Source organism: Electrophorus electricus, chromosome 10, assembly GCF_013358815.1.
Source record: "Electrophorus electricus isolate fEleEle1 chromosome 10, fEleEle1.pri, whole genome shotgun sequence".
Lineage (NCBI taxonomy): Eukaryota > Metazoa > Chordata > Actinopteri > Gymnotiformes > Gymnotidae > Electrophorus > Electrophorus electricus.
In genome coordinates this window covers 24059556-24071181 of record NC_049544.1, presented here as the reverse complement: position 1 = coordinate 24071181, position 11626 = coordinate 24059556, and the positions used below count along the sequence as shown (strand labels likewise).

At 44.8% G+C, this 11626-nt stretch overlaps 1 protein-coding gene across 1 annotated transcript in view; it reads left to right on the top strand.

Moving 5' to 3' along the window:
* Positions 1-467: 467 nt before the first annotated feature.
* myo3a (myosin IIIA) overlaps positions 468-11626 on the top strand; it is a 57012-nt gene continuing 45853 nt past the window's right edge. The window contains exons 1-4 of the mRNA XM_035530880.1: positions 468-638; positions 1776-1910; positions 10141-10245; positions 10762-10861. Coding sequence (XP_035386773.1) covers positions 471-638; positions 1776-1910; positions 10141-10245; positions 10762-10861 — 508 coding nt within the window. The 5' untranslated portion in view covers positions 468-470. The remainder of the gene's footprint in view (positions 639-1775; positions 1911-10140; positions 10246-10761; positions 10862-11626) is intronic.

The window sequence follows — 11626 nt, the reverse complement described above, 5'->3', positions numbered from 1 at the left end:
ATATTGAATGAGAAGATGTTCTGCGCCTCTATCTAAAAAAGCTAGTAGCAAGACAAACTCATACCAACAGGTTTTGTTTCTTTATGGAAAAATTACATATTTGTGAAGAAATTTCAAAACGGTGCATACGATTTCAATATATATAATTTAGAATATTCTGATGTTTTTGTTCCTCAGGCTAACTGTACTGTTAAGCCGTACTAAGCCATTCTCTGAGAAGACTGCACACAGTGTTGTCGGCCAGGTGCAAAACTTTGCCGTTGTCTCTCTTGTCTGCTGTTTACTCGCCTGTTCAGTGAGGAGGTCTGCTTTCGTACTCATAAGGTCTGTGTTAGGTGCATCGCGGTGAAAACAATATCTGGTTACTAGGCTCCTTAAGATATGCAGGGTTTGTAACAGAGCTGACAGGTCGTGGTTCTGAAGCAAACCATGTGAGATGACCGTCTCTCATCAAGCAGGAGATCAGGAAGATGTTTCCACAATCGGGGAAATCCATTGCCTTTGACAGTTTTCCTGATCCGTCGGACACCTGGGAAATCATTGAGACCATCGGAAAAGGCACGTATGGCAAAGTCTACAAAGTACTGAACAAAGTCAACGGTAGTAAGGCAGCCGTCAAAATACTGGACCCAGTTCATGTGAGTTATGTTCTGCTGTATTTAAATAAGACACTGTGAGAGATTTATGTTTGTCATTCTGCAAAGCATCACATTACATAATCTTTACCTGCTTAACCTCAGAGCTGCTCTGCTGGGTTATAAATTCACATGACTACCCAAGGAAATCAAGACCACACTTCTATTGAAAAGCAAAGGCAGGAGGTTTCTACCTGTGTCTCCTCCATGTCCCATAATTCTTTGTGGCATTAAAAAAAATAGTTTTACAGGCATGAATGTCTGTTGATGTTAAAGTGCGTGAGCTTTTCTGCCCTTTCATGCCCTGGCAGGTAGCAGAGAACACACACCATGAGCTTTTAACCTAACATTGGAATAGCACACTTTTGACCAACAGACATGCTGTAGGCTTTCACTGCTTGTCCATGTCTTTGTTGATCTCTCTCTCTCTCTCTCGCTCTCTCTCTCAATATATCTCTCCTTCCTACATGACTCTCATTGTCTTTCCAGTTCTCGCTTTGTCTCTCAGCCCTATTTTAAACGCTCAGCCAAATAACCCTTTCAGACCACAAAGCCCAGTGTGCTCGGTCCTGACGAGGTCACTCTGTGGTCTAGGGTGTTGTCTGTGTCTTCACTGACTGCTGTGCACTACGGTCTTACTCACCCATCCAATGTCCGGCTTCTGAAAGGCTCAGAATTTGTCACTGTGTTCAGAATTACTCATGCAGGTCACACTGAACGAGACCAAACGTAAAGTACAGCAGAGGCCATCAGCCCTCGTGTCATAGTGTTTATTTCTGTTGATATCCAAACAAATATGGTTTAGTCACGCGCAGTAAAGCAATGAAACGCTTAGCATCCAGACCTAAAGTGCCAGACAGAAAATTGCTTAAAACAACTGAATTGTTTCATTCTTTCTTTCATTTATTTACTTCTATCAGGGTACTGTACTGCCAGTTGTCATGGGAAAGACAAAATGGAAGATGTAAATGAATGCCAAGATAAAAGTCACTCTCTGTGTGGTGTGGAGCCATGATTTATTGTGTTCAAATACTACTGTCCAAAAATGACCAATGGACGGCTGCTAGATATGGTGGAAGTGCGTGTAAATCTGTGGTGCAGTCTTTGCAATTTCTACCTAATGTCTTGTGTTTGTTTCAGGATATTGATGAGGAGATAGAGGCAGAGTATTGCATCTTGAAGGCACTGTCCGACCATCCGAACGTGGTGAGGTTCTACGGGATGTTCTACAAGAAAGATGTCAAACATGGGGACCAGCTGTGGCTGGTTCTGGAGGTAAATGAGCCTGCACCCGTGCCTCATGCTCGATAACCACTTTCGGCTTACAGGTACAATGTTTCTGAACCAAATCCTTAATTTCCCCTCTGGGCCGGGTCAAACAGCTCTTTGACATCAGTCAAAATTAAGGTCAGTTTTAATTTTAACACATGATTATTTCTGTCAGCTTTTTTTCTTTGTTTAGTTAGCTAATGACATAATACAGCTACACATCAGAGTGCTATACCACTAAGTTCGACGTTTTGCATTTTTCAAATATCTGGGAACCTTTAAAGCTACTGCGAAGCTGTAGCCGGCTGGTGTTGGTGGTATGGTGGGCCCTTTGGAACTGAACATCGCTCACTGACGGAAGTGCCTGCGAGAGACAGAGCAGCTTCGGTTCCAAACGTCTTCCTGTGTGGTGTGTAAGAGAAGGTCCAGCCCAGGGATCATTAAGTCTCATTGTCTCCTTCCTACTCAAGCGTGTCGAGCACTGGGTGTGCTCTGCTGCTCCTGTTACCACGCTCACAAAGGGCCTCGTGATTAAGGACCAAAGATAAGAAAGGTGTGGGGGGGTGAAGGAAACGTGTTTCATGGATCTCTACCGTCTCTATTATACTAATAATTAGCATTTCCTGCATTAGTTATTGGGTTGCAGAATGCAGTAGAAAACGGCTGTGTCCCCACACCCATGCCAGTCTGGCATTTGGACCACACGTCTCGGCACTGGTGCGTCTGAGATGTCGGCTGTTGTTAAGGGCACGTTACACACCTCTCAGAACTCTTCACTCACACCTGAGTCTGTAACTAATGCTAAACGTACAGCTCTGTGCAAACGAGGACGTCCTAGAGGCTTCAGCTGAAATGTAAGGACTTGCCTAAATACATCATCTCCATCACTGGAAGAAGTACAGTTTCTGTAATATCCATGTAAACATTGTCAGTACTAACACCTAGGTATGGTAAGTCCAAATATATTATGATTGGATTTCTCTGAGCCATATACCACCACAATAACTTTTGAATCCTGGTGTTTCCTCAAAAAGTTTAAAGGTTATTTCCCCCATCACAGTGAGTGAGTGCAGTCCTCAGCTTGCCATGCTTCCTGTTCCATTTGGCCCCGAGGCCTTTTAGAAATATCAGAGGCTTGGCAGCAGTGAAATAGAGGTCAGCCTGGCCCACCATCGAGCCCTGGTGCAGGAGCCACACCGCGCTGGGGGCGCGCGGCTGTGCTCCTGACCTTTGACCTCACGACACCTGCGCCCTCCAAGCGTGGCAGTTGCCACTGGCGGCTCAGAGGGGAAGAAAAATGCAGTTTATTCACCGTGCTTGGCTGGAGGTGCAGTCTGAGAGGAGGGTGGGTGGCCTGTCACGCTTTCTGACTGGGAGGTGCTTGAAGGTGCGTTTGCGTGAACGTGGCAAGGGCTCTTGTACACGAAGCGCAGAGGGAGAGCCGTAATGGCTGCGCTAGCTGGAAATTAGGATCCTGGCATCCTGCCTTCCCAGACAGGATCTTAGAAACACCAGAAACTCAAAACACGACAGCGGCGCACATCCAAGTAGCAATTAGTGTCTATCTAGAAGTGTAATCGCAATCTCTATAGACACATTAAGTGATACTAATAATTAAATAATAAAAAAATCTAACATGCATGTATAAATATATAAGTAAATGTAGCTATAAGAAATGCTTGTGTAAATCCATTTAGCTTGTTTTCCTTTTTTGTTTTTTTCCTAATCTTCCTCTTTCTGTGTCAATATACTTAATCCCTTTCAAATAATCTGCCGACCATGACTGCAGTCAGTAAATGCCTCCTGTCCATCTAGACTAGTGTGCAGTCAGTGGATGTGGGTCACCGGTCCAATCTCATTGTGCTCGAGGGGGCTTTACGAACAACGTCTGAGTAGGGCCCACCAAGGAATGGGCGTGAGATGCAGTTATTTAGCGTGAGCTGCTTGTGTGATGCACATCAGCACCCGGCATCCTTTATACATCATCTGTGTTATTAGGATTTTTGAAGTGTTATTATTTTAATTCCTGCTTACAGAGTCTCAGGGAAGACGGGAATGCCTTCGTGTACCAAGCTTCCGTGATCCTGTAACCCCAGAGCTGCAGAAGCTAGCCATGTGTCAGCTAGTGCTGCACTGAAGGTGTTGATATGGTGCTTTGTCTACAGACCTCCTGGTGTGGGGCCTTCCGGAGCGTGGCCCAGCCCTGTGCTGGGTCTTTACCACCCTGTGCTGAGGCTTTATTGACCTGCTCCACAGAACCTGGAGCAGGACAGGAGGGTCCGTGCCTACATCTCTGTGGTTACCGAGTGTGGTGAGCTTCGTGCGCACCAGGTGGCGTGGCGCTCGTAGGAGAGAACACATTACAGAAGTACGTTCCTGGGCCTTTTTGAATCCAGGTTTGAATCTAGGTTCCTAGATTCCACAGTGAGCATTAGTCAATTAGCACTGTCATACAAAAAAGCCACAGGCCACTCCTGCCATGTACGGTACTACAGAAACTGCCAACAAATGAAAGCCGAATTTATTTCGCTTTTTAAAAAATTCTCTTTCTGGAAAGTGCTTTGCATCTCTCTATGCAAATTCATTAATGCAAATGTCACACTCAGCAATCCAAATCTAGGCAGCTAATCTCAGCGTGCGTGTGCCGCTAGTGTGAAGGTGGGAGGGTCTGTGGGGTGGTGGGGCGTAAGGAAGAGGGTTAAATCGCTATGGTTACGGGCCTCCCTTCTGAAGAGGGTTAAATCGCTATGGTTACGGGCCTCCCTTCTGAAGTGCAATTTGCCATGTTTCAGAAGGTTCCGGGAGGTGCTCCGATTGCCGAGGGGATGCTAAATTGCGTGCGCCACTTTGTTGCTCTCCTCATCAGCTGCCAGTGAGCATGTGCTTCTGTTTCTTTTGTGCGTGGGTTTCTAATTATGGACAGGGTGCTTTCATCTCCTTTTAGCAGGGCCCAGCCTTTTAGCCCGAGAACTCTCACCCTCGCGTCAGAACTTCAAAGAGAGGGAGACTAGCACAGGAGTCTTGATCCCGTTGTGTAAACGCCATCCTGCGGGCTCATTCCGAGTAATATTGGTTGTAATGACCGTAGTCGGGGGGGTAGTGGCCAGCTGACTTGTCATTATTCAAATCTCCATCTGCAGGGCTGTCTTGTTATGTTAGACCAATACCTGTGTACCAAGGATCAGTGACTCTTATTCTGCTATATGGTGTACCACACACACACACACACACACACACACACACACACACACACACATACACACACACACACCACACACACACACACACACACACACACACACTCACACACACACACACACACACACACACACACATAAAAACATACACACACACACACACCACACACACACACACACACACACACTCACACACACACACACACACACACACACACACATAAAAACACACACTCACACACACACACACACACACACACACACATACACACACACACTCACATACACACACACACACACACACACACACACATACACACACACACACCACACACACACACACACACACACACACACACACACACACACTCACACACACACATACACACACACACACACACACACACACACATACACACACACACACTCACACACACACACACACACACACACACATAAAAACACACACTCACACACACACACACACACACACATACACACACACACACACACACACATACACACACACACTCACATACACACACACACACATACACACACACATACACACACACACACGCACACACACACACACACACACACTCACATTATTTAGTGTTTGATGTTAAAAGGTTGTGGAGAGCTGCATTTATGTTTGCTTTTGTGGTTAATGTTTAAGAAAAGATATCAATCTTTTGCAGGTTGGTTTAGTGAAAAAAAATCCTCTTTTAGAAGTATCTCCCAAAACTTTCATTTACCAAAGTAAGATCCTCTGTTTACATGCCCCTGTATTGTGTTTAGGTACCTGCTTCATTCGCTAATGAACGGTATGTTAAAAGCATTTTGAGACTAGCCCAGTCTGAAGAGTCTCTGCCATTACACTTGGGTCGTCCCTGCAGACACAAGAGAGGTGCATGGTGCAGAGCGGCCCGTGCGCGGCTCGTGCGCGGCTCGTGCGCGGCCCGTGCGTGGCTTATGAGGTCGTGCAGTTAGATGGTGGAGCAGCTAGTTCACCAACTCCTGCAGAATCTGAATTGTACCAACGCAATTTCTGCTCTTGTTTAATGGCAGAGACGTCAGATTTTACGTTTTGGAAGCCCATGCTGCAGTCTGAATCACAGTAAACAGACGGGAGTGACCTACTTTACATGTAGGCCAAATCGTGGTTGGGTGAAATAAATGAATTGATGAAACGAGCTGTTAGGAAGTCACCTTTTATAATAAGCTGATCTGTGTTCTAGCTACTGTCTTCAAAACTCTGCTTTCACACAGGTTAAGGAAATTAGCAGACAACAATTTACTTAGTTTTACCAGGTTTATATTTTTAACTAGCTTCATCAAAATAATGTTTAACTACTCATTTCACTAACGGATGCTCCGCATATGTCTTGAAAAAACATGTGAAAATATCATGGACACCTTTTAAATAAAGAATTTGAAATTAATATTTTTTTATTATTATTTGAGGAGTAACTGATGAAGATATTGATAGCATTATCAATTAGTAAACTAATCTATTACCGCAGCCCAAAGGACAGCATTTAATAATCCAGACCAGGTTGTAATCTGGCTGTTTGTCCTGACATACGTTATCAGATTAAATAAACGTGTTCATCTGTCATCTGCACTAGACTATGCGTGCCTGCCGTGGTGGTACTGGGTTCTGGGGCATATTCCTAGCCTCTCAGTCAGTGACGGGTTTATGGGAATCCCCTTCTGTGGACAGTTTTGGGAGGCTTATGTATATCTTATTTCATGTTCACATAGTCTCTAAATATTATCGTCTCTTTGTTTGCTTAAGTGAATCCGATTCATGAAACTCAAAACTCCAGCATCGAAACGCAGGCCTCTCGCGCTTATCTGGCTTTTGCCATCATTAATTCACAATGAGGTTTAAAATGCCTCAGAGCTTTTCATTAAACGGCTACAGAAAGTGGACACCCGTGCACTTACTGAAGTGTGCAGAAATCCGCGGAGGTACGCGTGCCCCAGCGTGCGCGCACCGTCCTCTGTATGGCGTGTTACAGGCACCAGACCACTGACAGGAGAGCACTATGTGAGAGCTTCTAGAGATACAACACCAGTCCGCCTGGAAAAGCACACAAAACAACCCTTTCAAGCAATCTGTTTACCTCTCTAATTGCCTAAATTCATATTACTTGTGTTTTTAAACAACCGAAGGCTGGATAATATATTGATACTACAAGAGTGATTCTTGGTCTACCTAAAGCATGAATAAATGAATTATTTAATGGAAGAATTAAACAAATGTATTGTTAAATAAATAATAAAAAGAGGTTTCTGTAGATTTTAATAGTCTGTGTGCTCAGGAGCACTCAGGAGAGAGTGTGTGGCATGAGTGCTCAGGGACAGACGCTCCGTTGTGGTGTACGTGCAATTAATTCTGTCAGACGTCCACTGGTGCTTGGAGCCAGTGATTGTTACAGCTGCTCTCAGTAGTAACGAGGTGTGTGAAAGCTAGTGACCCGCTCGGCTGTAGCTGCAGTGAAGTTACAGCGGCGTGGAGTCTTCAGATGTGAGGTTCCTGAAGAATTATGTTGATGGCTTGTTTGCGTATGACATTATAACACGAGTATCCTCGTGGTGGGGTAAGATAGTGGGCATAAATGTGAAAAACTGAAGAAAGCATCAGTTACTGGTGGGTAATCTTTATCATGCTCGTGCACAGAATATGTCCTGTGACAGAATGTGAAATATGAGGATGTCATGTGACATAATGTGAAATATGTCATGTGACAGTAAACAGTAAAGTTAGAGGCTAGAGCACCTTTTTTTCTTTAATAGCTGTGAGCAAACAAAAACTCAGGTGGCCTTATCGCTACTGAACATCTGAGATGACTGCGCAAAATGTTCTAAAGGAAATTGATAAGCTAGCCATGGGTGAGATGTTACAGTGGTACGGTCTTCTCTGAAGCTGTGAGAATTACTCATTAACATAAATTGCACAAGCGGGCCAAGTAAGGGTGGATTGTCCCTGTTGGACGTCAGCGGCTTTAGAATGAGCACCAGGCTCTGACCTCTGGCCTAATGGACATCGGTTACTGGACACCTAGTGCTCTTGCCTGTATAGTCCATAATCCTCCAGAGCAACTGTGTAAGAGAGCTGATGAATACAGACAGTTCAAAATAAGGACTCCCTGTTAGTTCAATTATTTGTTCCATGGATTTGTTCCCGTGTGTCCGTTCGATTACGCGTCTACTTCTGGCTCAGAGCCCCCACGTGGGACGTGCAATTACCCGCCCCCCGCCGTTAGTTCAATTATCTTTTGTAAACGGCAGTGAAGCAGGAAGACTGGATGCTACGATGGCAGAGTGTGCGGCCCTGTGTCTCCAGGGAAACGCCTCACACACACACACACACACACACACCTCTCCGTGACTCCACGACTAGGGTATCACCTCTGCTCTTCCAGACTCTTCAGTGCTCCTTTGCTTTAATGTGCCAGTGTCCGTGAGAAGCACCTGGGTGATGTCTCGATCATCTGGTCTTTGTGTTGTCTGTGAAAAGTGTGGCCCTCGTCTGATGGGATCTTTCCAGGAGAGCGGAGCATCTGTACAGTCGAATGCTTTCATTATGATGGCAGTTCAGCACAGAGACAGAATCTTTTGCTCTCTTGCAAGAGTGCACGCATAATTAGCCAAATGACAATTTCTCCACTGAAAATGTGAGTTTCTGAGTCATACATACAGAATGTATAAAATGTGCAAAAATATTAATTCAACTGCCATTAATTTGAGCCTGTGTTTGTCATATTTTTTCAAATACTATGAATAACAGAATGGTTCCTTGATTCTGCCCTTCACTGCAGCTCTTTTGTTTGGAAACGCTGGCTGAAAGATGATGAAACTTTTCGAGAGAAAAACAACAACAGATATCAGATCTTTCTAGCCATTCTTCCCCCGTCTTGCTGCAGATATCAAACCCAGTGTCCCCTCTTCCTCGAGGTCGATTTTAGACAGTCCCAAATAAGAGGGTAGTGTTGTTGCCTTGGCAACACGTAGGACAATTTTATATAATTTCAAGAGGGCTTACTGTGGACAAAGAAGATAGAAGCAGCCTGCAGCAGCTCTGTGATTGGTCCTCCCTACACCACTTTGGATTAGAACACATTTACATTGACATGGTATTTATAAATGTAGATTTAAAGGATGAAGAAATAAAATTTGTTCTGCATTTTCTTAGCTCAGCTTTCTCTACACATGTGCATCCCAGATGGTTAAAAAAAAACTTACATTTTAGGATTGTGATGATAATACTATCTAACTGCATTGAAAGATAAAATCAATTGTTCTTCATGTATTCCTCACAGAAGCCTGATTTCTCTGTATGTGTGTGTGTGTTTTGGTCACTTTACCTTAGAAGTGTATTATTAGTGGTAATAATATTTAAACTTATGTGCAAATAAAATTTTACTGACACACTTTAAACCTTCCTATTGTTGTTGTTGTTGTTTACCTTTCAGTTTGCATTAATTTCTTGAAACAATTACACCATGCAGTGAAGATGCTGGCAGTGCTTTAAAATGAACGTCTGACTTGGCTAAATGCCAAGGGAAGCTCACGACAGAAACGTAACGGTTTGGAAGTGGTTGGCTTACTTTTGACTGAGCTGTTACTGAAGGTTAATGAATATTAAAACATGAATAACAGGCCAAAATGAAGTGACAAATATAGCGTATGATGGGTAATGGAAAAGTGGCTTTTTAATCGAGTGAAACTTTTTGTATTTGAGAATTTATGGATTGGTTCTTTCACTTTTGATCTTTCATCAGTTCCTTAGTTTCATCATGTCGATTGTTAATGAGATGGGATCTCTGTGACGGGCAAAGCTTCTGCATGACTCATGAGCTCTGGACGCTTTTTAAAATTCACTCCAGATAAATAACAGGGGACTGAAGGACTTGTCTGTAAACAAGCGTGACCCGCCCCTGAGTCTCTTCTTTCAGCTGCCTAATCAGGGTTCATCGATGTTAACTTCACCCCGTAGTCCAGATGTTCTGCTTTCATGTTTCCTTCAGCTGTGCAGCGGTGGCTCTGTGACAGATCTGGCCAAGGGGACGCTGAGGAGAGGAGACCGCATGGAGGAACGCATCATCGCATACATCCTGCGTGAGGCCCTCATGGTAGGACATTGGGCAGCACCACCACCATCATAGTCCATCTGTGTTTAAGGCCCGGTCACAAACTGCTGCTGGTCCTCAGGACGTGTTCACAGCTGTTACTAACATCTGTCCCGAGCGAGTCGCTCCTAAATAAACATCTTATGTGGACAGTCCCAAACGCGCCCCCGGTGACACTTGCCACCTTGTTAGTCCCTGTGACTAGTCGGCCCTGCAGTATTGCGAAGAATGCATCGTTACACATTAGCATTCCAGTGTGTAGCCCATGTCGAATGTTATACGACCATGTCTGGAGGTGGTTTGGGTGATCGGTTTACGATGCACCTCCACTGGACCCTGTTCTCACCTGAACATGGGCTGACCACCTGGGACCACCTGGGAGGGCCGTTAGTTGCAGGTGTGATCGCAGCCGGCGTAGATCAGGGGAAAGAGCTTACGTGGCAGTGGACGCTTCTCTAGCCACAGTGGTTCTGATGGGCCCGGGGCTCGCTGTGGTCTGTTCTTTCCTTCCCACTACAGGGTCTGCAGCACCTGCATGAGCATAAAACCATCCACCGCGATGTCAAAGGTAACAACATTCTCCTCACCACTCAAGGGGGGATCAAGCTCGTTGACTTTGGTGAGTAGTTGAGATGACGCAGAAATGTGTGTGTGTGTGTGTGTGTGTGAGGGAGTGTCTGTAAAAGTAAGAGATAGATGGTGTTCTAGCATGTGGGTCAAAGCCATTAGTGTTTGTAATGCTAATTCCTTGCTATGCGATGTCCTTTTATTAAGACCAGAGTGCTCTGTGCGTTTCCAGAGGGGCTGGAGATGAACATGCCTCAATTACGCCTCTGTCTCTGCTAGCGGTGATCAGACCACTGCAAACTGGGATCTGCTCGCATTCAGAACTCATTTGCCTTCAACATTTCATACACAAAATGGAGCTTTTCACGCAGCAGTGAGTGAATGAGTGTAAGTGTGTGTGTGTGTGTGTGTGTGTGTGAATGCAATCAAGGCTTCTAAAAAATAAAAGGAGAAAAGACCATCTCAGATTCACCGACTCATGGAGTTCCGTCAGCCTCTTGAAAACAGCATCTCTTTTCATTACAGTTAACACGAGAGAAAACCTTTTTGTTTTTGTTGTTTTTTATTCTGTTTGTAAGTGGGCCACTTGTTAAGAGCTAAAGCCAGTACTCCGCATTTCCACTGCTCATCAGAAAGCTTCAGAAATGCACTTAAAATGCTCCACCCCCCCCCCCCCCCAATAACAACAACCAATCGCACTCACCCCTTCTTTTCATGTTGTTCCGGCCAGCGTTTGCTATGCGACACACGTTTACTACACACCCACACTATTACAGAACATCAGCCCCCGTGCTGACAGGAGATCTGGTCTGAATGT